Raw genomic sequence first — 27,006 nt, 5'->3', positions numbered from 1 at the left:
TTAGAGAAATTCCTGATGCCAGCCCAGAACTGAGGCTAACCAGAAATGCCTGCAGCCTGTGTGGGGCCCACAGGAGAACCACCACAGACAATTAATCATAGGCCTGTTTTCAGACATGTCCAGAATACTCTTGTGCCCGTGAACTGCTTTTAAAATGACGGCACCCCCACTCACACAGACATAGTCATGTAAGTGAGAATTTTTATAAGTTTTTAAAAGGCCAGAACAAGTGAGACTGAATTGAGCTTCACCTTCACTATCTGATGTAGGACTGTCAACAGAAATCAAGGAAACAAGAGTCAATGAATCTCATAAAATTTTAATAATGCATTTTATTAGGTCAGTCTACACTTGAATCTTTATGCCACCTATCACACTGGTTTTAAACACCGATCAAAACTGTTTCTGTATATACTACTGCAGGGCTCTCAGTCAGGGATGGCTCTGCACCCTAGGCAAGAGTGGTAGGCTCTGTGGCTGTCACCACTATAACCATCTGAAAAACTTAGGTCAGGGAACTTTTAAATATCCTACCATACAACATACAGCTCCATGAGGTAAGTAACAACCTGGTCAAAAATGTCAATAGTGCCAAAGCTGAGAAAAGCCAAAACAATGGTTTCTTCACTAGGTAGGGGTGTGTGTGTGTGTGTGTGTGTGTGTGTGTGTGTGTGTGTGTGTGTGTCTGTATATGAGAGAGAGAGAAAGAGAGAGACAGAGACAGAGACAGAGGCAAAAAGAGAGAGATTGAGATTTACCTGTTTGGAGGGAGCACTTGGAATTGATAATGAGGCTAAAAAGGAAAGCAATCACAGATGTCACATTCCATCATTAAGAAGTTTTGGAAGAAATAACCGAATCCTAAGCAGCTATAATAATAAAAAAAAAAAAAAAAAACATCTGAATCATTTTTTGAACTTTCCTAAAAACATCGTAGTTTATCTTCTCAGTCTGTGTTAATTTGAAGGACTTTTGACAAGCCATGCTGGGTTGAGCTATGTGCAATTTGGCTTAGCACAAAGCAAGGTTTCTCAATGAGACAGCTCAATAGAGAGCCCATTGTTTACCACTGTGAGATTTTTTAAATGCAGGAAGAATAGCTAGCTATGTGTCTATTTCTGAAACAAATCCCAAATGGCAAGAGTAAACCAGCAACACCAAAGGTCATCGACATTCAAGGCTTTTACGTGAACTCCATCAGTACCTGCCATTTCCTGGCTTGCCTTTGATCCCGTGCACATACAGAATCAGTGTTTGAGCACCGAGCGCCCTAGTACCTCTAAATAAGAACTAAGTGAATGGGACCAAGCCTACTAGGTAAGGCACAAGTCGCTTGAATGAGTTAACCCACTAACTATTTTAAGACTAAAGCCGCTTGTTTGCTGTAATAAGTGCTTGTCTGGAGATGAACAGTAAATACTATTTCTTCATTTAAAAGCCTAGAATTCTCAAACTCTGTAGGCAGGCTAGGGTTCACTATGGAGCCTCATTTCCCACAAACGTGCCTGTACTCTGGTTTTGTCAACTCCCCCCTTGCAAACAGCAATGCATTTGAAATAACTCTTCGAACTTCTGAAGGCTAAGGCGTGGTGGGTATAACATACTCAATTTTTATGCTGACACTTAATATGCCTTCCCAGGGAAAATTGATTGGAACGACCAAGAAAGCATCGAATGTCATGCGGGGCAAGATCCTTTCGCCTGATTCCGAACACCACAGTCTTCTAAATGATGTTCATTGAGACTGGAGTCACCAGCCTCAAAGTGAATCTAATGATCCATGCAGACTGACGTAGGATCCACGGGAGAAAAACAAATCACAGGGCTGCTGACACGAATGTCCGTGTACACACAGCAGGACACTGGTGGCCCTTTGAGATTGGCCACCTGGCCCTGCACCCCTCAAAGGCACTCCTCAATCGGGAGAGTTGCTCACCCAAAGCTCTGCTTGTGAGCTGCTTCAGAGGTTTTATTTAGGTGCCCCTCGTATCCAAAAGAGAAAGGCTCGGGGCTATAATTAAGGTCCCTAGCCAAACAGGACTAGGTTACAGAATTGATCCCCAGAACTTTGACGCCCCCCGAAAGTATGCAGCCTTCAGGTAACATGAATTACACAGATGTGCATACAAATCCTCCCGTGGAGAAAGTGGGGAACATGGGTTTAAGAACTGCTGATCATTTATTTTTTTTTGTTTGATCTTATGTTGCTTTTAAGATGAAAGTGGCCAGAAATGACCACAGCAGACCTGAAAGGAATCTTGGCAGCCATGCAGTGCGAACTCTGCACTTCACAGTGGAGGAGAAGGGGATCCAGGGATGCTGCACACCACGTTAAGGTCACCCTGAAGTCAGAAACTGAGCCTAACCTAACACCCGAGGATGGGGCTGGGGCCTTTGCTCAGTCTCTAGAGTGAGTGTGTTACGCCCTCAGAGCCTGATGTGTTCCCCAGTGCATACAAACCAGCAGTGGGGGTGCACATCTGGGATCCCAGAACTCTCCAGTGGATAGAGGAGGATCAAAAGTTCAAGGTCACGCTTGGTGACAGTTAAGGGCCTGGACTGTGTCTCAAAAGCATAAACCAAAACAACAAACAAATGACGAAGAAGCTTCTAAACTCTGGACTGTCACTAGTACTTTAGGTAACCGGTCCTCTAAATACAATACTCATAATCACAAGAGAGACAAAACAAAGGTTCTATTCATCAACACACACAGAAGCTCATCTAATTGTATTTATTTGCAAGTGGTAATGTGATAGCTCACCTGTATTTAAATAGTACCCACCCTACATATACATATGTATATGTATATATATATATATATATATATATATATAGTGTATCTACATACACTATAGGACAGAATCTTTCAGAAGTAGTCTATATTGTAATTAATTTACACATTCTAGGATAGAAAGTACTTTTCAAACTAAAGCTTGAGAGTAGGAAATGAAGCGACAGTCAGGCAACAGGAAATAACAAACGTTTGTTTATTTTCTGCAAACATACCCTATGTAGAGCTAAGCAAAGTGGGTATAAGACTTAGTGGTGTCAACTCATTGTTCTAATACAACAGGGAATTAAAGAATAATAATCAGGAAATGTTCAGAAAAAAAAGTACTGTTTGATTCCAAGATTCCTCAGAGAACAACACATTTTAATGTCAAGCAGGGAGAGCCCAGAGTTTCTGGCTAGTGTGCTTGTATAATGTACCCATTTATACCTAAGGGTTCAGTTGCTTGCGGGGTTGTGTTTCTTTTTAGCAGAGAGGGAGAGATTATGCACTTACATAAGGAACCCTCTCGTAGTCATACCAGGTTTTATAAAAACCCAACAGTGTACCTAGGAAGGTGGAGCCCACATCCCGTAATGGTCACAGGTTCACTACACTAGTTTTCCATATGTAAAAAGTCTTTTAGTTTTTAAGATGGCGCATTCCACGAAGACCAGATGTTGTAGTCTGATTCAATAGGAGAGCCACTTTGAACTGCTTAAGGAAGGAGAAAATATATAATAACTATTTATTTATCATGCTAAAAGTCCTTGAAAATCTTGAAAAGCACCTAAATGAAGTTATTTTCTATTCCATTAGAAAACTGAAAACCAGAAGGAAATGCAGAGAACACACACACACACACACACACACACACACGCACACACACACACACACACAAAACAAAAAAACAAAAACAAAAAAACAAAACCACGACTTCCAAAAATCTACAAAATAGCCATGAGGACCAAAGCCATTCTAGGTAATGTGAACCAGATCCTACTTTGTCAGAAGGAGGACGAGTGGCTGAGTCATGCTTCCTGGGAGGCTGCCCTTTGAGCCTTGATGCTTGACTCCATTTCTCCTTTATGCTCTGTCCGAGGCTGAGCGCAGGAGAGTTGAAATCAATGAGTGTCTATAATATCTTAGAACTCAGCTGAGACCAGCCCCAATCTGCCAGGGCACAAATGATCTCCAACAGTGATTAAGTGTCATCTACTGCAGAGACGCCTTGGATAGTAAGTTCTAGAACCTGAGAGTGGCAGATTTTCAAAATAAAGTTATCTTGGGAACACTTTGTAACCTTAATATTGAGTCATTAAGGTTATTGCCTAGCTGACCAATAATAATGTGGATAAGAGATGTTCGCTCTTCGTTTGCACCAACTCTCTTGTAACCAGACCAGCAACTTGTAATCCAATGTCCACTCTCATCTTGTTCCATAGTCAAAGGTGGAAAGTATATGTCCCTCCTCTACAAGGTTAGGTTATTGATTCTTTCATGAACCTTGGGACAATGGGATACAAATGTAAGTTACTAACTCCCAGATACTGGTTTTGAAAAGAAGGGACAGTTTCTGTCTGCCTGTTGGCTATCTTGGACTGTGCAAATGAGACTGATATATTCTAGAAAGAGGCGGGTGGATAGACAGACATAAATAGACAGACAGACAGGCAGATAGGCAGGCAGGCAGAAACACTGCTCGATCTTAACTGTTGTTCATAGACATAAAAAATAAACACCTGTCTATGGTACAAACAGACATTTTATCCAATAGTGCATGTGGACACAACTGTTGTGTAATTAGAAGAAATAACATGACCACAATATAGAAGAGATGGGTATGAATAAAAAAAAATTATGCCTAAGTCAGACAAGAAATATATAGGACTCTATTTATCTCTTTATCCAGTTATAAATGTGAAAGCAACTATGAAAGAAATCTCTCCCCCCCTCCCTCTCTCTCTCTCTCTCTCTCTCTCTCTCTCTCTCTCCCCCCTCCTCCCTCTCTCCCTCTCCCCCTCTCTCTGCGGGTGGGGATATCTGTGTGGGTGTGTGGGTGTGTGGGTGAGACACAACTATATGCATACCATCAAGAGCTTGATTTCTCAATTGTAAACTGAACGTGGTGAGTGTTACTCCTTCTGCTGACAGAACCTCTTGGGTTGCAGGTGTCATATTTTCCTTGTGGAACTTGATTTTCCTCACAGAAGCTGTTGATAACTCATGGCTCATGGGCTTATCCCAGGTCAAGGACAGCCAGGAAAATCCATGGGAACCACAGGGAAACACTAATGTTTATCTGTGAAGTTTCATATGATTACCCAACACTTAAAACGTTTTACTATAACTAGCTTTCAATCAAGTAATGTGACCACAAGAAACCCGCAGCCTTCCCGTTAAGGGGGTAAAGGGTCAATGGAGAACACCTAAATAAACCACGATGTCAAACATATCATTACAAATGACATGTGCAAACATGTGAATGTTTTCACAAAGACGCACAGATCTTCGTCAAAACCACTCTCCTTAAACTATCCTCATGGGGCCTCAAAACCCTCCCACCCACCACTGGTGAGCTTGTCATTATGCCTCATTTTTCTTGGCGTCGTCCCAGTTTCCCAAGTCCTTGGCTATTGCTTAATGTTTGAAAATTTCTTTGTACCCAATTTATGATTACGGACGTCTCCATTTGCTTCCTTCAGTCTTGCTCTGGATACCACACTCCAGTCCTCAACATTCTTCTCTAGTCCCTGTAGTCTGCCTGCACAGAACTGACTTCAGTGTGCTCAATCCCCAAATTCCTCCCCCCCAGCTGTTGGATGGCCCTTTCCTATTTGGATCTCCAACAGATGCAAATCCTTATCCCCATTCATTCAAGGAAACTCTGAGGATTGACTGAGTACCAGAGAGAGAGGTTACCAAGAACAAGCCACCCTGGCTTCATAAAGTAAAATCAAACTCATAGTAAACACGCTTTTAGACAAAAGAATTATCTATTGTAAAATGGCCGAATATGTCAGTAGCTACTATGTGTAAACAGTAGGGCACAAATATGAATAGAAATAGTTTTTCTTAACTTGAGAGTTCTGTCAAGTAATGGAGCTGCTTGATACAAATGCGGACAGTCTGACACGTGGGACTACAATTTGTGTGGTGGAGAGGGAGAAGATGTTCAGAGAAAGTAGTTTTTGAGCAAAGTCTTCAGATTCAGTTATAAATTATGTAAAACCCACTGGGATTTTCTTCATGGTATTTCCTGGGTCCTGATACAAGCATGAGACAGAAGCCCAGGAACGTCAAGGTTTTAAGTACAAATGGTGAGAAAAGGTCTGTACTCCCCGGTGAAACCAGGAAGCTCCAGACAAGGGATGGGATGGTCAAGGATGGGGTGGTCAAGGATGTGCTTCTACCGCAGCTCCGCAGACAGAAGGATCTGAAGTTTCTAAGGGCTCAGTTCTGACCTCTCTCCTTGCCCCACTCTTTCTCACTCTCACCTCAGCTCACATCACTGGCTATCATTAAGGGTGATGTTTGACCAACCTCACTTTATGTAACCAGCAGACTCAGCGTGAGTTAGTCAACTTTAATTACTAAGCTCTGAGACTTTTCATAGACTGCACGTTGAGCGTATTCTTCAAGCTCCTCCCCCAGTACCTCCCATATACACACTGCCACATTCCTTCCTTTTTTTTTTTTTTTTTTTTTCAGATAACCAATCCACTCCAATTGAGTTCCACTGGAACGGTCCATCTAGCAGAAGCCACACTGACTGACTCTCACCCCATGAGTCGTCCAGAGCTCCTCAGTTAGGGGTGAGGGCTATGCGTCTCTCTCTCCTCACTCCATTCTAGAACGCTGAGCTGCTTGATCTCGCGTGTGCCTCGTGCAGACAACCACAGCTCCTGTGAGTTCATAAGAGCAATGCTCCTGCCACGGAACATTAACTTCTTACTAATTTTTTTATTAACGACTGCATTGCATGGTAATAGAGGTATGTAATCTCGAAAAATTCCTTCTAAATATAGAATTCCACTAGCTCTCAGTGCCATCCAACACATTAATTAAAGAAAAAGTTAGTACTAAGAGCTCAAGTCATAAAACAGAAGTAAACTCTTAGATCAATACCTTATAAGGCAATTTCTTCAAACTTTCCTAAACACAACATTTTACTAAGCAAGCTAGAGATGCACTTTCACTCGTAATGCCCAAGAGTATAAACATTTCATTCATATAAATATAAACATCTTCTCTCAACACTTAGTGAAACAGAAAGAAGAGAAACCAAAATTCTTCGAGGGCATTCCAATGAACATAATATCACATGTAAACCAAATAATTTTTAAACTCCAAATAAAGTTTTTCACAGGGAAAAATCCGCCACTTCTTTTAGGGAAAAATGAAAATTTGTGAAAGAATGTATTACATTAGGGACTAGCAAGATGATGTCCAATTTTAATATTTTTTAATATAAAGGATCAGTCTCTGGGCCTTTTTCAACCTGTCTGGATACAAGAGTTGGAAAATTTATATCCAAATATTCTTTTACTACTCAAATACATAAATATTTTTAAAGTACATTAAAACTGTCTAAAAGTCAGTCGAGAGCAAGTCCCCATCAGAACATGGAACCCAGAAGCAAAGGGTAACATACTGTACTTTATTCACTCTGCGTATGACTGTATTTATATTAAAATTACAGTGGGCAGAGCAGCACACTGACATCCCAGTCATCCAAAGCTTTCCCTAAGTGTCTGTGAACCTGGGGGAGTTTACCAGAAACCATTTGGCACCAATCATCTCTCAGATTAATGCATGGGTATTACGGACACAGTTTTGCTATTTACTGTCTTGAGTTATCTTTCTATTTGCTACTCTTCCTTACAGAGGTCTTGTCTCCGGATGTCCTGGGAGTGACATTTGTTTAGCGTGTTTGGAGGGAGCTCAGAAGTGTTGTTCAGTCTTAGGAAATCAGAGGGAAAGGAAAAAGCAGAACAGCCACAGACGTAATTTCGATTTGGTAGTAGGAACGCAAACACAGACACCTTCCTACCGTAACAACGACTCTTGAAAAGGAACTGGAGCACACGCTTCATTATACTTTATTGATCTCACTAAATAAAAGATTTTGCATGTATTGATCAGCTCAGAGTAAACCCTGAACTGTTTGCGAGACCGTGCTTGGTGTGCAGCTCAAATCACTGAGGGAGAACAGAAAGCTCTTGTTCTCAGGCAGCCACAGATACAGCAAGCAGTACATTAACATGATTAAAATAGTAGACAGCATTCAGTCAGAGCGCAGGGAGGGAGATAAAGCCGGTGCAAGGCTCAAAGCTCTCCCACTTTAAAAAATGATACAGTAATAAGTTCAAGGTAAAGTGACTTTTAAAAGGAGAATATTTTCTGTGCATATTTCAAAACAAAATGACAATTTTATCTCCCTGAAGTTGCTCCTTTGAACCCCAAAATATATCTGCAGAGACATTTAAAAACATTCCCTTCAGTAGATTCTTCCCACTCTCGAATCACCTAATGTGGGCAGGAGGGTGAACAGATTAACTTGAAGGTTCATTTTCTACATCTGCTCATCTTCCTTTCCATTGGAAATGACATGATTTTCTTCAAACTCAATTCTCATTCAAAAGAAACCTGACAATACTGTGAATCAATTAACATACACACACACACACACACACACACACACACACACACACACTCACACCGCCGCTGCCAAAACTTACAGAGTTCTTAATTTAAAACAAACTGGAAAGACTATATGTCTCTCTAAAACTCAGCCAAAGGATCATTTCCCAAAAGCCACGCTTATCCTCGCCTACACTCAAGGGTTAAGAGCTCTGGTCCACTACTGCTCCGCCTTTACAATATTTGGGCACTTAAAAGTGAAGTCAATTATTTCATATTAAGTCACCACTTTAATCTTTCTAATATTTCTTAATTCTTTTCAATCTGAAAAATAAATAAATAAGGGATTTGTTTCCAATTCAGAGGACAGAATCTAAGGCCTAGGGAACTGTCCTCCAATTTGAGTAGAATCCACACACTGGCTGGGCCGCTGTACCGCTCCTCACGAAGCAGTGGAGTGTTTCAGAACGACAAGGACGTGATCCTCCTTCACGGGGTCAGTCCATTTGAACAAGGCCAGTGTTTCTTAAAATTCACATTGAGCAAAAATACAGGGTTTGGGAAGATGGTTCAGTGGATGATGAGTTGGGATCTTCAATACCCATGGAAAAGCCAAGGGTTAGGGGACATGGAGGTTCTCTTACAATCCCAGCAGAGACAGGGGAGCAAGATGGCCAGGACTGGCTGAATGGAGATTAGGAGATCAAAAGACCCCACCACTGCCTCAATTAACAAAGGGAAGGGCAATCTGGGAACAAGCAACCTCTAGCTGCCACTCACACTTGCACACATAGACAACCACAAGCATTTGCACCCCCCCCCCACATACATACATGCACACTCACAAATGAATCATTTATAAAATTTTCTTGGACTTCTGTTCTAACGTTTTTGCATCTGTTTTATCTTATTCATATGTTCCATTGGCCATAGAAAACTACAGTCTAGAGACTGCATGATGAGCCCATCATGAGGCCATTCCCACAGAAATCAAGTGATTAGCTGTGAGGAACCAAGGACAATGCTTCAACAAATACTTTGCCAAACTAAGCTGTCAAATATCAACTTACAATCATCAAAGAAGTCGGAGGGACAAAGGTCAGAGGTAACAGATAAAAGGATAAAGACACACTCGATGACAGATTGGCTGCCGTCCTGGGATATCACCAGTTTGCTTAGGCCAGAGGCCCAGAAGAATCAACAAAAAGTGACCACTATACAAAGGCAGCACACCATGACACTTTAAAGGCACTGCAAAGATACTTTTATATGTCACTGATGGCCGCTCACCTGATTTATTTTTAAATTCACCTGACATATTTTTTTTAATTCTTTAAAAGATTTCACGCTATTCTATAAATCTTATTGTGAAATTTTTATATGTTTTTAAATTCTGATACTCGGATAATCTCTGAACTTTTAATCACTAATTTGACGCTGCGGCTCTACAGTTCCTCGTTTGACTTTTCCTACAATCAAATGTGGAAGAAAAGCAAGCGAATGCAAACTGCACCAGGATATGTCATTAGGGTCGAAAAACTTACCATCAGGTCTTGTGATCTCTTACATAAAATATTAGTATCTATCAACAGCTATGTGGGTAATAGGATGTGTCAGACACCACCTAAAGCCCCCAGTGTTTACCTCTCAGTGTGCACTGCGTGCCCACTCTCCAAGGAAGTTTTGCTGGTTGGCTACCATAGTGAAGGTTTTACGCTAATGCAAGAATTACAAAGCTCGGAGGTCCTATTGGGACTCAGCCGCAAAATCAGTCCCACAGAAGGACAGGAAGCAACACATCCTGATGAACTCAGCTGTACCCTCATAAACCACGTGACTTATTCCACTCTGCCAGTGGTATAATCCAGAAGCCAATTTGAATTTCTGTTTTGCTTAGATTCAAAATTCAATTTGGAAAATAATTCCAGATGCAAACAACGGCTGGCTCTCCGCCCCCCAATATCTGATTACAACAGACCTCCTCATACAGCACTGTGTGTACCCTGTCTACTCAAGAGGAGGTGAGCACCTTGCATTGGGAACCCCGTCCTTGAAATATGCAAACAGACCCTAGAATGGCCTTTGCATCACCTCTGGTTCATAGTTGCCCTGATGAAAATTATTATTTGCATTCTAAAATAACATCAAGACCAAGCTGAAGTTCTCCTAAACCTAAGTTACTTTTCTCTATGGCAGTTTAATGCCAGCAGTTTCACATTCTTAAATCATAGCTGTAAGACTTCTGAGGTCGTAAAATAAAAACACAACCAATGTATATAAAGATCTACCTACAGCTTTCGCAAATACAATGTATTGTGGTAACTGTCTAAAACACTTGTAAGAAGTCTGGCGTACAATTAGTACGCAGAACAAAACTAACACATTAAGATTTGTTTTACTTAAGGAGAGTCTAGGTTAAGTCACAGTCCAGTCCGCCAGTTGGAAAATAGAAACTAATGTTCTAAAACCGGAGTGCCACGCATCTTGGCAATTAGAATTGAGTCATTGCAGGGGAACCAGAACTATACAAAATGGTGCGCTAAACAACGAAGCAGACTTGGTGAAACAACAGGACACTGAGCTCTACCACTTCACAGGGAGAGCGATAAACTCCTACGTCTTGTGACTTTACTTTTCTTCTATAAAGCAGACAGTCACGGTGTGTACTCTCACCTCTCAGGTGATTGTAAGGCAGGCAAGAACCAATCCACACAAAACATCCCGATATCTAGGTGGGGATTATGCCACTTGCTCAGGGGTGCAGAGATCTATAATTCTACCAAGACGTCAAAGGCCGAGTGAGACTGGAGGAGCAGTTACCCGTCCTGCGACGTGGCCTAGATTGAAGCACCCAAGCCATGAACGTGAAGCTCGTGCAGGATGCCGAGTCAGCGCGAGCATTACAAGTGTAAAGACCCCAGGTCCCAGCAAACCCATGTTCCGATGAGCTAGCTACCTCAGAACGACTGCGTGACCGTGTTAATTAAACGTGCACAATCAGACACATGGACGGTTTGCACGCGCTCCTCCACTCACCTGAGTCTTCGCTTTTAGAAACTGCTCTTCAGACCATTTCCTCAGCTAGCCAGACATGTAAAGAACACTTGGAGAAGGCAGATGCTACTTAAGACCAAAAAAAGCCTTATAATTCGGTGTCCAAACAGCCTACATCTAAAAGCCCGAAGGAGTATCCTACATTAAAGCCTGTAACGGTATCGAGTTATTCATAATCCAATACACTGACTTAAAAATTACTGGAATATTATCTTCTGCCAGGAAAAGGAGTATTTTTCTTGGGTAGTGTGTTTTCTGTCACCCTTTCAGACGCTGGCACCATGAAGACTTCGCAGCGACTTGTGAAACCCTGGGCCTGGGGGCGAAGTCCCTCACCAGCTGCTGAAGGACAGGGTCTCCCGTCCATCTGAGCAAGGGCCAGGGACCCGTGAGAGCATCTTCAACATGGCACCTCCCTCACAGAACCTTATATGAAGATGTGACCTAGAAAACGCTCTGGATCTTTATTCTTTATACTCAATCTTTCATTTTACAACAAAACCAAAATATTTTGGAAGACATTTGGGGAAAAAGTCCATTTGGAGAGGGTGAAAACACAAAGGCCGTGGCAGGAAAGAAACTGTTTCCAAGGCCTTTGTATGACCAGAAAAGGAGTCTCTATAGCTCTTTTAAAATCTCCTTTTACCCCCAAACCTTCTGCCTACTTCCAAGCTAGCATCATGTTTCCATCTTTCATCTTGCTAAATTTCTAAGTTCTTCACATTAAAAGAAAAAATCAACACTAGGGTCTGGAAGAACTAATACTCCTTGATATAATTTTGTGCTTCACCGTGAATCTCCCACACACACTTATATTCGGACTTGCTTATTTCTTCTACACGATAATACCAAGAAGCCCAGGGTTTCTGCTCTTACAGTAGTTAGTGGAGGTACAGGACAGAGCCTAGCATAGTCCCGACCTTAGACAGCTGACCCTGAGCAGAGCAGCACAGCAATCCAGTCTCCTGACCCCAAAGCAGCAGTCTGTATTCCTACCTTAATACTTCCCTTCCCTTCCTTTCCAACCACATCCCTCTTAATTCCCCGAAAGGCTCAAAGCCTGTGCTCACAACCTCATTGAGACCTTCCGTGGGACCTAGTATCAGTTAGGATGCAACTCACTGCATGCAACAGAAAACTCATCTCACGCTGCCTTACACAATCGATGGAGCTTATCAGCTAACAGGACTAGAGGCCCAGGGGTAGAAGGAGCTCCTGGATCATATTAATTCAGCAGTTCAGTAATTTCACTTAGGGACAGATTTCTTTCCACTCTACTAGGAAGTGTACAGCTGACAGGGACTCCTGAGAGTGCTTCCTTTTCTCCAAGCAAAGGAAAGAACGAACGGCAAAGGGAGGCCATGATGCCTCATCTCTGGAAGCAGAGATGGACTTGTTTCCTCCCCAAGCTGAACCAAGTAATTAGCAGAACATAGCTTCTCAAATGCTTGCTGGAGGGAGAGCTCTCTGGGGAGCTCACCGTGATGTCCACACATGTCACTTCCAGAGTGGCAGTCATTGTGTTCACAGTGTTAAATAAGAACATCACTCAGAGTGCCCTCTCCACAAATCCTCAGAGTACTCCACCCAAGGCAACACATTCCCCACTCAGTCATGCAGGTAAGTCCAGGACGTGGTCTATATTTCTGGGAAGTCTTCTTTAACAAGAACAACTAAATGAAACTTGTGGGGGAGAGCAGGTAACTGCCCTGTCTTGCTGTTTTAGAAGAGAACCCAAGTACAGTTCCCAACACCAATACAGAGCAACTTATAACCACCTGTGCCTGCAGCCCTATAGCGCCTGACACGACTTTCTGGCTTCTGTGGACACTTTCATACACATGGCATGCACACACATATACATAATTTTCAAAAATAATAATAATATAAATTATACAATCTGGACTTATAGGCATGCTCCTTATCTTTGGAAATTGCTCCTCTTCAGAGAATACTTCTGAAACATCACGGGAATCCCTTGCTTACACAAGGACTCTTCAGGCATGTACATCAGTGCAGGCAGATAGACACCAGAGACCTGGGTTCAAATCCTGACACCTTGATTTCCGAATGTGTCATCTTTAAATCCATAAATCTCACTGTATCTCAATGCACTTATCTACTTCAGCATTTTTACAGAGGTATATTAAAGATTAAAGGGCAACCAAGGGCTTTGGAACATGTAAAACACTGATGAAAAAGTATCATTATTAAGCTAAAAAAAAAATCTCTTGCTTGAAAAGCATGCATTTTTTATTGTTTTGTACTGCTTTCATAGGCTATACCTTCAGTATAAATGATTTTTGTCTGTATCTGTGACCGTGGCTGCTGCCCCCAGCGAACAGCGAAGCATTGCCTCACAAGGCTGTGTGCGTCTTTTCTTATGCTCCACAGAAATAAATTTATGCTTCTTCAATTAAAAAACAAACAGGCTGGTGACGCAAGCTACTCGGCCCTTTCCGTGACCTTTCCCCTAAGAAGACTTTAAAAACGTATAGTAAAACTAAAGCCATCATGGTTCTAAAAGGCAGAAGTGCAGCACTGAGAACCCCACACAGCCTTGAGGGACCTCAGCAGCTCCTTCAGGAAACCGAGAAAGTTTCTGTGGCCATGGGAAAGTGACTTTGTACCTTGCCTATCGTGAAGATCAGAAACCTAAACATGTATGTGCTGGGTGTGAGTCACAAGCAAGGACCGGGTCCCCAACATGTTCTATCAGAGGCAAACTCCTGTGCATGTGGGGAGAAGTTGGAACACGATTCCTGATCCCACTCAGCTTCTTATTCACTGATGGTTCCAGAGAATCACTTTCTCCCTGAGGACTTAGCATTGCGTAGAAACACCTGAATCCTGAACGGCCTGAGTTCTGAGTTGCAGAGCTCAGAAACTAATATATCACACATGAAATTGTTGCGGATGTATGAGGTGCTATGAGACTGAAACACACATTAATTGTTCCGAATGTCAAAGGCCAGGCGTTCCTTACAAACTTTTACACTGACATTGCCACATGTGACCACAGAAGCCATCTACCAACCACTAACAAAAGAAACAGCCCTTTTCCTTAAATGGTTGCTTGGAAAATACTGCTATAATATTCAGGGTGAGATAAGTATTTAGGATGTTTAAATGTAAAATGACTAAAACTGGGGGACTGTGATAGTACAATGGGTCGAGAAATCCCGGTGTCTATAATAAGTAACTGCCCAGAACACCACGCTGGGTCTTTTTCAGCTGAGTAGCACTTAGCTCTCGAAGGACCATTTCCTCACAATATAAATGCAAGGAGCTGCTTCAATGACTTTATGTTGCACTGAATGAATGACAAGTCAGCGAAGGAAGCCAGGGCAGACCTAAGTGACTGAACTGATGGAATAATTACATACATGCAAAATTTGAAAATCCGGAGGGTTTGATTTTACAAAAGAATTAAGACGACAAATAATCAATTCTGTGGAGACTTTTCTCTGATATTTCATTAAGGTGAGCCCCCACTTTTTGCCCTTTAAAATTGCGTAGAAAAGCACTTAATGTAAATGGCCATCGTGAATTATTACTATTTTCCTTACGCTCACAATGCATCAGTCTCGGCTGGGCAATAACATTTTCCAAGCAATTTCTTCATGCAAAGATTTGTTGAATGAGTCTACATAACACGAATATTTCCTCGGCCCTGAGAATCCCCCTTATCTCCATTCCTTTCTTTAAAAATACAATTCATGCTAAATTTGAGAAGACTTCGTTTTGAAGTTCTTCTTGAAATCCCAAACTACATGATAATCGTGGGTCCTGTTGTGTAGGTTGTGAGAATAATAATATGACAGAGTGGTTACTAAGGCCACGTATGGAGGAGAGAAGGGAACCTCAGGAAGACCAGCTGATCCCCATTACGTGTCAAAGGCAGAACGGTCAGCTAGGGGCTGCCTCCCCACCTAGCGTGTCTTTGCTCAGACTACACCTGCGTCAGGTAAGCAACGCAGCCAGGTTTCGGTTGAGCACCAAGAATTGGCTGAGCTCAGGGATGGAGAGAGGACTCAGTAGGAAGAACACTTGCCCTTCCAGAGGACCTAAGCTGGTCTGCAGCTCCTACATCAGGAGAGTTACAACTGTAACTCCAGCTACAAGTGATCTCCACGCACTCTCCCTGGTCTCCCTGGGCACATCCATTCAGACACAGACACATAAGTAAAAAGAAAATATTTGTTTTTTTTTTTAAAAAAGACCAACGGAGAAATAAAATGTATGGGCTATTTTCCTTAGCTCGTTTCCTTCTTTTATTCTAACTGTCATGGGGGTAAGGAAAGAACCCGTCTTCATTTACTTAACACTTTCATTAGAACTGCCTATGCTCTTTATTTGAAAGAAATAGATGTGCAGGTGCTTAAAATAAAACTAATTAAGAGTGTGTACAAGATATCATTTGATCCAGATGTTAGGGGAACCCATTAATCCAAGGAGAAAAGTAGATTCTACCTAAAAGGCGGGGAGGAGACAAATGTACAGTATCCATTATTTCCAGTTACACATGTGGACTGACGCGGTTTGACATCTGAACACAAACAGCTGGATACACCTGGTTTCCTGCTGCTGAAACGCGAACGAGGGCCAACTGTGCCAGTGTTGGTGTCACTACCTTCATCAGCCTGAAGGCAAGACACCAGGACCCAAAAGTCTGTCATATGTTCCTGTGGTAACTTACAATGTGAACATGAATGGTCCTGGGGTTTGAAAAGCTAAAATAATGGAACTTTGGGAGAGTTACTTGCTGTGTTTTTAATACAAACCCTTGAGAGAGAAAAAAAGGCTGAATTAGAGAAAATGAGCATGAGACAAGCAAAGTCAGCCAGCAAAGAGCACAACCTAGCGGTGGTTAGCGCGTTAGTTAAGGGGCCTTCCTTGCCCTCGTGGAAACCTTCCACCTGTGTGCAACACATCTTGGTGCACGGAACTCCTCCTAGAGAGGACATGGGGTGGGGCCATCTGGGTACTATAAGCACAAGTCTTTAAAAAGTCGCTCAACTTCCAACTTCATTCTCAATTCATCGCAAAGGATGGATACCACATTAATGGCAATCCCGTCTGGTAAGACACCTAAAAAAAACCACCCCTCACAAAAATAACACAGTTCAGCATCCACAAACATCCACAAAAGAAACCTTATAGCCCAAAGAAGGAAGCATTCCAGAGGATGCCATGAATGATTTCCCTTCCATGAGAGGATGTGTGATCAGAGTTACCTGTAAAGGTTCAACAACCAGAGACTTAAAATGAAGCTTCAGTGCTGCAGAGACGGCTTGGAAACCCGAGGCTCGCAAACAAACAAACAAAAAGAAAAAAGAAAGAAAAAGAAAAAGAAAAAAAAGTTGGATTGGTAGGGGAAGACCTGGAAGGAGTTGGGGAAGGCAAAGATTATAAAAAATATTAGAGGCTAGAGAGATGGCTCAGGGGCTTAAAGCACTGGATACTCTTCAAGAGGTCCAGGATTCAATTCCCAGAATCTATGAGGAGCACATAACATGTGTAACTCCAGATACAGGTATCTGATGCCCTCTTCTGCTACACAGGATCCTGCATGCATGTAGGGCACATAAGCTCCCACAACCTCATACAAATACACATAAATAATAAAAATGCTGGAAACTTTCAAAAAGCTAATAAAATGTAAATAACCCACCGGCTGTCTCTAGAAGACAAAGTCCAAAAGACCCAGGGTGCAGTAGGCAGGAGAGGAGACAAAAGAAAGTGCAGACTCCTATAAACAGGAGAAACCTGGTGGTTGCAAAGAAATGTGTTTATATCAATAAACACAGTCAGGCGTGCATCCTGGTTTTATAGCCTGTCATTTTAGGGACAATCATTTATTGGTATGAATGCACACTAAGTATATGCTTTTTGAAAATAGTTGCACTGTGAATATTCATGGGTAAAGTAAGCACTGTGCTGAACATACTCTTCTCTCCCTCCCATTTCTCACCTCCATGGCCCTCTTGGTCCCCTGGGCCCTATACAGTTTGGTTTTGATTCTAATTCCATGTCATATGCACCTATACAATTGTTCGTATCTCCGTAAGATGTAAAACCCACATTTTTGATAACACATGTGATTTTTAAAGGCAGGTCATTTTCTACATGGAAAAAAAAAAAAGAATGTCCAGAGAGGGATCTGAAGTGGTGGAAACCGCGATGCTCCGACTCTTGTTTCTGCCTTTGCGCTTCAGCTGCAAGCACGCACTTTCTCCATTGCTGGACATTAAGAAATTCTATTCCACGGAAAGCATGGGCCAAGGATTGGAGTACAGACAGTCTTAGCAAATGTGTGAAGTTGCCGTAACCTGAAATCCATCATTTCTTCTCGACCATTTCATAATTTAGAGAGGGAGAGAGAAGGTGAAGAGAGAACAGGCAAGAGTTCATTTCTTCAATTTGATTACTGTCACCTGAACCTTCTTCCTTTCTTTTGTCTGGTCCTGTATTCAATTGGTCTCTTATAAAATAAATACAGGCATATTTTCCGAGGGCCACTGAGTATCTGGCATGCCACCGAGTCTCTATTGTGGAGCTGGGCTCCTTATCCAAAAAGACTCAACTTACATGTCTAACACTTTCATAAAAATTACGTTCTACCAGTTCAGATAGAAATCAGCTTGTTTGAGAGTCACGGAGGGGCTTGAGTTAATCTAAACTCTGGCCAGAGCTAAAAGAATGTCACCATAAATAATTCTAGTCCTGCCCAGAAGAGCCAAACCTGCATCAAAGGCAGGAGGGCGCCTTGGTCACAGGCAGCAGAGCACAAGGTATTAAGTTCCATTGAGGGAAAAACCTCAGTTTCTTCTCTTTTAGAGAAGAAAGCAACCTGAAGTCCTCAACCACCACTGAAAAGCTGTTTGATGTCCAGCCAAGGGATCTGGAAGAATGAAGGAGACCAGGCAACCATGCCCATGAGCGCTAGAAATATGTTATTCAAGTCACTCCCACAAGGTTTTGCTTCTCTGTTAACCGCCACCATCAACTGGTTTCTTGAAAAGAGCCGATCGGGTGTTCAACGTTTAAAACCCTTTTCAGAATGAAAAAGAATATGATCAAAATAAATGACCTCAGAAGATAAGAGCCTACACTAGTGAACTGTGATATCTATGGTATACAGTGAATATTTATTATTTATTTATTTATTTATTTATCTATGGTATGGTGAATATTTCAGAAACATGATTCTGTTAAAGCTTTTGAGAAGTCAGTTGATTAACAGAACGCTCCAAAGATGGAGTAGATATTATACTAGAATGATCTTCGCCCCATTGAAGAGGAGAGAGTGGTGGCAGATTCTGGAAGAAACTGGATAACCAACTGTTAAGGATACTCTACCTGTGAAAATACTGTTTGCATTATGGAATGCCACAAAGGTTTCATTTTTATCTTTTTTATCATTTCTGTGGAGGAAATCTGCTGAGGTAAGTCAGAAGGCTGGAAAGAGGACCTGTAGCCATTTGAGGAGCCATAACCAAAGTCCTTAGAGGAGGTTCGCATGCAGGTGGATAAAACACGTGCAGCGTTGGTGAGCGTCCAGGTTCCCGAGTTCCACCTCATCTCATTCCTCAAGCCACTGACTCCCTTCTACTTCCTTCCCATTGGACTCGTTTTCTGACCATGAAAACACTTGAGTATTTATTTAAAAATGATCCCCCATGTGTAGCCACTTTTCCCTCTAATTTCCACTCAATCTCCCCCTTCTCCCCATGGAAAATTTAAACTTTACGCAATGTCTCTCCTCTGGACTGTACAATACCAGCAGGATTCTCAGTGAGCCATCAGTGCGAATGCTTCAAATGTCTATCAACAGATAATCATAACAAAATGGATGAATACATTGCAGTGTGTGTGTGTGTAACCATATAACCCAGCTTATGTGTGAATGGGTTCATAGCATGCACACTGCTCACCAGAGGAAAGAATGAGTCTCAGGTGGCACAGCCAGAGCTCCCGAGAATCCCCTGAGTTTTATGTTGTATGAAATAAGTAGCCACAATAGTTGTGTGACAGAAGTCAGACAATAGGAGAGGGATGGTGCTTTTTGGGGTATGGCTGTAGTAGAAAAGTCTGGAAGTGGGAGGAGCTGGACCTATATCACTCCATGAATAGACTAAGCGCTATCACGCGTTTAAAACGGTGGATTTTATGCTACATGACTTTTACTTCACATATGATTCTTATAAAATCTAAATCCAAGCCCTGCTCCCACCTCCACCCCTCCATCACCCTCTCACACTAACCTCCATCCGGCCTCTCCCCCTCTTTTTTTCTCAGTGTCACAGCCAGTATGATCCTGTTCTGAAGTCAGATCATGTCCATCCTCTGCTGAAAGCCCTCCAAAACGCTTTACCTCTTCTTAGTCAAAGCCAAAGTCCTTATAACGGTCTACAAAGCCTCGCACAAAGGGGCTGTTACTACAGTGACCTCATTTCACCTCAGCCCCTTCCTGTCTCCAGTCCGGTCAGCCAGGCACTCTCCCTCAGGCCCTAATAAGAACTATTTGTTGTTCTTAATGTTCTCTCCCACCAGAATCTATAGCTGTTGGATAACACAATAGCAAATTTAAACTTAGTTGTCTTATACGCTGACCATGCTACTTAAACACACATTCTCCATCTCTGGTCCTGCTGTCTCTGTCTCATGGCACCGATTTCTGCCAAGCATCCACAGATACTGATAAACGCTGGCTATAAGGACAGACAGATAGAAAGGCTTGCTTTGACCTCATGAGGGTAGATCAGTAAAATATTTGGGAGCCTGATTGTTAGTCTCTCCTGATTATAAGTTTGTATAGCTCTCCCAACAGCTAACCTAGGAAATATACACCTAGACAGGGAGGTCATTATTTGTGCTGATAACACATGGTCTAAAGTACATCCAAACCATTAGAAAAACTTCCAAATGAGAGGTAATGACTAAATGACCATAGGACAAAGGTCTCCAGTTCTTTTTTTATTATATAATTAATTGTACTGTTTTAAGAAAAGAAACTTAGCAGGGTTTTATTAGCTGGCTTGGCAGGTGAAAGCCCCAGGGATGCTAGCCTGAGGACCTGGAGACAGGAGAATCAGCCAGAGGCTCACGGCTAGCTAACCTGAGAATACGGTGTGACTGAGACAAGGGAGGGCCTGCCTCCCAGGGGTGGACAGAGAGCCCACTCCAGCAAGTTGTCCTCAGAGATTCAAGCATCGTCCATGCTGTCAGTGACCACACAGATACACACACACACACATACGCACAAAAAAAACACACACACACACACACAAAACGGAGGAGGATGGGGGCAGAGTGCAACCACATAAAACGAAAGATAAATAAATGAATTACTTTAAAACTATGCTTTTAAAAAGATCTTGACTTTAAAAAATCTACTGCTCATGAGAAGATCTTTGAAAAATGACCACCTGAGGATGCAGCCAACTGCTTATCAGCAGCACAGAGAAAAGTCCCTGCGTTCTGTGCCATTTCCTACAATCCATCACATGCCAGTAAAGTAACTGTAAAGGCTCGCTTGGCTTTATCAACAAGAGGTTTATAAACCTATACAGTTCAAATACTTTTATAACATTTTACATATTAAATAAGAACAGGACTTACCAAAATAATCATAACACAAGTCTCATGACACATTTGTTAAAATTTGGTGAGGCATATCATTCAAAGGTACTAATATTATTTTAAAAACATACAGTACAGCAAGTGCTGGGGGGCGGGTGGGTTAGTCAGAAATAGTGCTTGCTACCTAAGAGGCCCTAACTTTCCATCGCTGTTAAAGACTGGACACAGGAGCAAGCAATGGTAATGATGGCAGATAGAGACAGGCAGATCCCCAGTAGCACTAACTAGCCAGCTTAGCTCAATCTGCAAGAGCCTCAGTTCATCATGGCACAACGACCAAGGTGGAAAGGAACTGAGAAGAATACCCAATTCCACATACATAGCCCCCCCTTACACTATAACACACACACACACACACACACACACACACACACACACACACACACACACACACACACACACACACACACACACACACACCACACACACACACACCCCACAGTGTCCCTAGCCCTATCCCCTACTAAACAAATGAAAACTATCTCAGCCATGTTGTCTGCAGCTACCCGTCCTCCAGCCCCATGTTAATGCAGAACAGGCTCAATCAGCAAGCCAACTGATCTGAATTAAATCCTATCTAGCTGGACACAATCACCAGAGCTGCCCAGAGGTTGTGCAGTAGTATGGATTACTGAACATATTCAGGGTAATTGCCAGTTGCTATTTCTGTCAACCAGCTCTGGAGGAGCTGACTTGGTGAAACCCATGCAAGACACACAAGGGCAACCCCTCTTGCCGAGCACACGGAAAACCCTGGGAGCCTCTGCAATGCAGGGCTGGCTGCTGTTGCTCTGTCAGTGTGGACAGAAGATAGGAAACTTAAGGCAGTCATTACGTGATTTTTCAAGAAATGCACTCCCACAAAGTGTTTTCCTAGTTTAGTGGAGTTTAAATATTATATTCTAGAGGTCACTATTTTTTGGTCTGGTAAGTAGGCATGTATAAAGGACTAAGTGAAAATTATTAAAAGACATATCTATATAGATAAATAGATAATAGAGAGAGAGAAAGACAGAAGGGGAGAGGGCTGGGTGGGGGGATTCATGTGACGGTTTCCAAATCTATCCAGCAGCATGTAAATCACTGTGTCAGGAGAGGAAGTGGATCTCCTATAAACTTGGCAAAAGACACCTGGATACATGGACTGGCTCCCTAGAAATCCCCCCTCCCCCATCTCTGTGGTGGACCTTGTTTTTTCTTTTTTTTTTTTTTTTTCTTCCTTTTTTAATTATCAGCATCATCAGAACTAGGTTAGGGAAAAAACTGAGTTCTAATTCCAGGTCTGCAGCTATCAGACTAAGGAGCTATGTAATCACGGGCAAGCCTATAATCTCCCAGAGCTCTAATTTGCTTGTCTGGAAAATGAGAGAGTTGGTAATAAGTGCTTTGAAACTGGAATAGGAAAATGTAAAGTAAAAATGACTGCCTGAACATGATAGATCTGATCCTAAGTCATAAAGGCAAGCATAGATCTCATAGGCTTGAAAACTGCTTTGCACCACAAAGGAAGAGAAAAAAAACTAGAAAACATTACAAAATTACATATTGATGAAGATCTTAAAATGAAGTAACATACTTTTAATCTTAAAAAAATAACAAAAAACATTTTTATTTGATAAAGAACATTTTTCCAGGGCTGGAGACATAGTTCTGAGTGTTTCACTGAGAACCTGAGTTTGGATGCCCAGAGAAGAAACACAGTACGGAGCTCATGTAATCCCAGTGCAGGGAGATGGCAGAGAAGCAGAAGCCCTGGACACTCGCGGGACAGCTAACCTGACATACCCAGCAGGAGTAGGGAAAACACAGCCTCCAGCAAGGTGGAAGGCCAGGACTAACACACGAAGTTAGAGCACGGCGGGCACACGCACGCATGCACACAAACTTAAAAAGAACACTAATATCCATTTACAAAACTACTGTTCCTTTGACCTGGAAACTCTACAAGTTCCAGAAGACGCTGTCCCTAAAGAAACATTAATTGTCTCTGAAATCTTCATAAGATACATTAGAGAAGAAAATTGGAAACAACATGTATGTTCAAAAATAGACACACGGCTAAGAAAAATCTGGTTCTGCTAACAACACAGAACTGAAGCCCATATAAAATAGCTATTTAGTCATTTTAAAAAATAATAGACTGTCTTTAATGAGCCAAAGTGTTCACATAATATAACACGAGAGGCAACGTTTGAGCATAAGGCACGTCATTCTCTTCATGGTTTATGAAAATACAAACTGATGAAATCTGGAAGACACACTGGAGGGTCTAACTAGTTCTTGAAATTTGTTGCCTCATGAATGAAAGGGAAGATGGGGACAAGTTGCTCTTTAATGACTATCCGTGCCACATGCCACACTCCTCTGTGGTTTCTCTAATGTCACCTCAAGTCTGTAACGAGAGCGTAATACTTTCCAAGCATCTCCATGAAGATTCCTACTCAACTGTTGGGAAATGACCAGCGACTCTAGAACTAAATACTGAAACTCTCACCTCTTTCACAACCCTTTGCCACATGTGACATCATATCGTGCAGCGGGCGAACCACAGGCCTTTTTAAAAATGTCATCAATAGGAATCCAAAAGAAACATCAGGAACGATGTTGTCAAATATTGAAAACACAGAATTAAAATGACTGGCTAGAATAGGGAAACTGCTGCAAGATGAGAAAGGAATGTTCTACAACAGAGGGGAGAGAGCAAAACGAAAATAAGAGGGAGTTCAATGATGGTAACTCTAAGATTAATCTTCACACGGTAGAACACCCCAAGAGGCCAACAGCTTGGAAAGGGTCAAGGACGTTCACGGACAATTGTTTCCGTGAACCCTACAGACCACTAGCCCACAGAAGAAGCAATCACCCTCGCTGGCTTAGCAATGCCCTGTGTATAAAGTAAATTGAATTACTGCGGTATCCAAACTAATGCATTTAATTACGGCATGGCATTTGGCTTCTGTGAATGGCACAGCTTTGGATTATCAGCCTACGACAGACTCCAAAAATATAGAGAAGATAAAAGCTTGCAAGCATTTAAGGTCAGATCTCGGACAGGAAAATAACTGCTGTGGACAGACAAGAGTAATGCTCCTCAGAAGTTTGGGTGGATTTCTTCTTTCCCGAAGTCACTGTTTTCACGAGTGGGCATTTTAGAGCAGCATGCCTTGAGCGTTCAGATGGTGGTATGTTCTCTAACATCTTCTAAGAAGGATAAAAAAAAAAAACCAGTAATGGTATAGCCTAAGGAAAACAACGCTCCATCATACATTTTTCTCTCAAGACGGATGGCTGGAATTGAAAGCCAAAAATATTTTGAATCTCTCCATAATAGCAATGTGAGCAGAAACCATAGTTATCTAGGTTATATTAAAAAGACTCGAGCAAAAAGGTGAGCCCTGTTTCTTGTGTTATACTAGCATTATTGGATAACTAGAAAATGAGTTCTCATTTTAAAAACTACTCAAAATGCCCAACTAATTAATTTTAAGTCAGTGGTTTCCAGTGACAGACTATGTGGCTATTCGTAATAAACAAATTAAAGGCTCTTTGTAAAGGGCATTACTTACTAAAAAAAAAAAAATACGATGAAAATTGCCACCTATTTCCCTAAAATTTCTGTCTGCCTGACCGAACTATTTCTTCGCCACGTCAATACAGTTTGCACACTTACAGAGTATTTTTACACTGTACAGGTTCTAGGCTAAGACGTAGTAATTTACAAAATCAAAGAACATGGAAAGTAGGCGGGATTTTAAGATTCTCGTTGAGATAATGTTGACGCAATGTGGTTTGAATTAAGCCACCATCAGTCGCCCACTGCCCACTCGGTAGGAGAGAGACCCAGTGCTGGGATGGACTAACTCTTACATGTGCTCATTAACAGAGCAAGTAATGAGGCAGGGGCAGGAGGATACCTCTGAGAAAATTAAAAATCCACTTCAGAAAGACCACATAGGTGGGAACAGAGCATAACTTAGATAGAAATTAAAATAAAATGTAAGTTGCAGCAAAGAACTTCCCTAGCTAAGAGGCCATTTACATTTCAAAGTCCTCTGCCTCTAGGATTCTAGGTATTAGAGCACCAGGTTTGTCATGCTGTGGAGACACTTCAATTAAGGCTATGCGGTAGAGCTCTGTGCAAATTAATTAGCTGAGGTTAACAGATTTTCTAAATGCAGTTCTCTCAGACACCCTTAGAGATGTGTAAGATTTGCAGGGAAGGAAAATTTAAATATGACTCACTGATCAATTCTCGGTTCCATATTCAATAGTACTCGGGTACTGATGAATGTGCTCACGTCAGTACTGCAGTACTAACTCAACTTTTACTTGTTTCCCACAAGAACTGAAGGAAGGGGCTTTAAAGTTTGCTTTTGGTAGGTTTTATTTCTGATTTTGATCTAGTCTCGTTGGCAAGAGTTCTCATACAGTCACCATAATGAACTTGATCATATTTACATAGAAAATGAGTCTATATTCGAGATTCACATATGCTCTATGTAGATGAGCTTTCTAGTACTTTCTATAAACAATGTTGTAACAAAAACACAGATTTCATGCCCCCGTCTGAGGCTCGACTTGCTGAATTTGTTCACTATAATGTAGCTGAATATTAGAATTGAGCATGTTTTAATCCAAGTTAATATATGTCACACCTTTTCTGAAATTCGAAAACAATCATTTGTGACCGTTAGAATCAGATTTCTGATAAGTATTCTTCTGACTACATGAAATATATGCATAAAACGCAGCTGTATGAAGTCTCTTAGTATAAATTGAACACGGAAGAAACGTGAAAACCTTCACAAGGCCAGGAGCCTTCCAACAATGTACATAGGAAATGCATAAGCTTCTCTTTAGTCCTGTGATAAACTCCCTGGGGTCTCATTAGGGAGACTGAAATCTCACACTCCCTCTGCCACAGGGAGGACTCAGAGACATTCTGAAGCACGCGGACACACGCTGTAAAGGCAAGTGTTTCTTTTAAGATACTACCATTGAGAAGAGGCTGGCCTTCGTGCACGTCCTTCGGTAAGACCGCGCTGTAAACATCTTCAGGAAATCCAGTCTTGCATAATGCAAGTTCACCAGAAGCCTCCAGAGATGCCTGAAACACAAGAGAAAAATGCGGCCGATGATTGCTGCCTCCTTCCAAAGAAAGTCCACTTGGCATCCAGCCCGCTTTTTTTTCAACTACCTTGTACAAATAACCTCTGTTTCTGAAGGGTTACAATTAGAATGTAGAGGGCAAAGGGTTAATCTTTCTGATAATTGGAGTTGAAGGAACAAATCCCACTTGTCTATTCCTATAAAATCTACATAATACACATTCCAGGTTTTTCTAAGGACTGACCATTTCCATGAAAATAGCCATTGTGAATGAAGAGGGCCAAGAGGGTGTGGAGCTTGGAGTCAGCCAAATAGTCCCTGGGGCCTGCACGTCACCCATAGTAACTAGAAGGCTCGTGGGGGGCGAGCATACATTCAAGCACGTACATTCGAATCTAGGTCTTCGTGCTAAGTCAAACCAAACAGTATGTGATCTTTAATTCAAAGGATAGGGTTCTATTCAAACTACAAAAATCATTTCAACGAACTTTCTTTTTCATACTTAAGAAAGCAGCTGTATTTTTTGCACCTTCATCTTTATCGATATACATTAACTCATAGAGTGTTTAAAACTCAGTCACCCCAAGAAGGGCTGATCAGCCATTAGCATGTCACTACTATTTCTGGTTTCACTGGTGTACCCTCGGGGTGTTTAGACCCTCCATATTCTTATTAACTACAGGATGAAACTTCAAACACAGAAGGAGGAAGAATATGTAAAGTTCACCATATATCCTGTAGACAGAATGTTAAGAACAGTCTTTAGTAACACAACAAATCAG

At 41.8% G+C, this 27,006-nt stretch overlaps 1 protein-coding gene across 1 annotated transcript in view; it reads right to left on the bottom strand.

The window, feature by feature from the left end:
- The window catches only part of Cdh2 (cadherin 2), a 211,572-nt gene that overhangs the window by 152,480 nt on the left and 32,086 nt on the right, over positions 1-27,006 (bottom strand). The window contains exon 2 of the mRNA XM_032885522.1: positions 26,111-26,222. Coding sequence (XP_032741413.1) covers positions 26,111-26,222 — 112 coding nt within the window. The remainder of the gene's footprint in view (positions 1-26,110; positions 26,223-27,006) is intronic.

This window comes from Rattus rattus, chromosome 15, assembly GCF_011064425.1.
Source record: "Rattus rattus isolate New Zealand chromosome 15, Rrattus_CSIRO_v1, whole genome shotgun sequence".
Taxonomy (NCBI): domain Eukaryota; kingdom Metazoa; phylum Chordata; class Mammalia; order Rodentia; family Muridae; genus Rattus; species Rattus rattus.
Note: the sequence above shows the minus strand (reverse complement) of the source record. Positions and strands in the feature narration are given on the sequence as shown.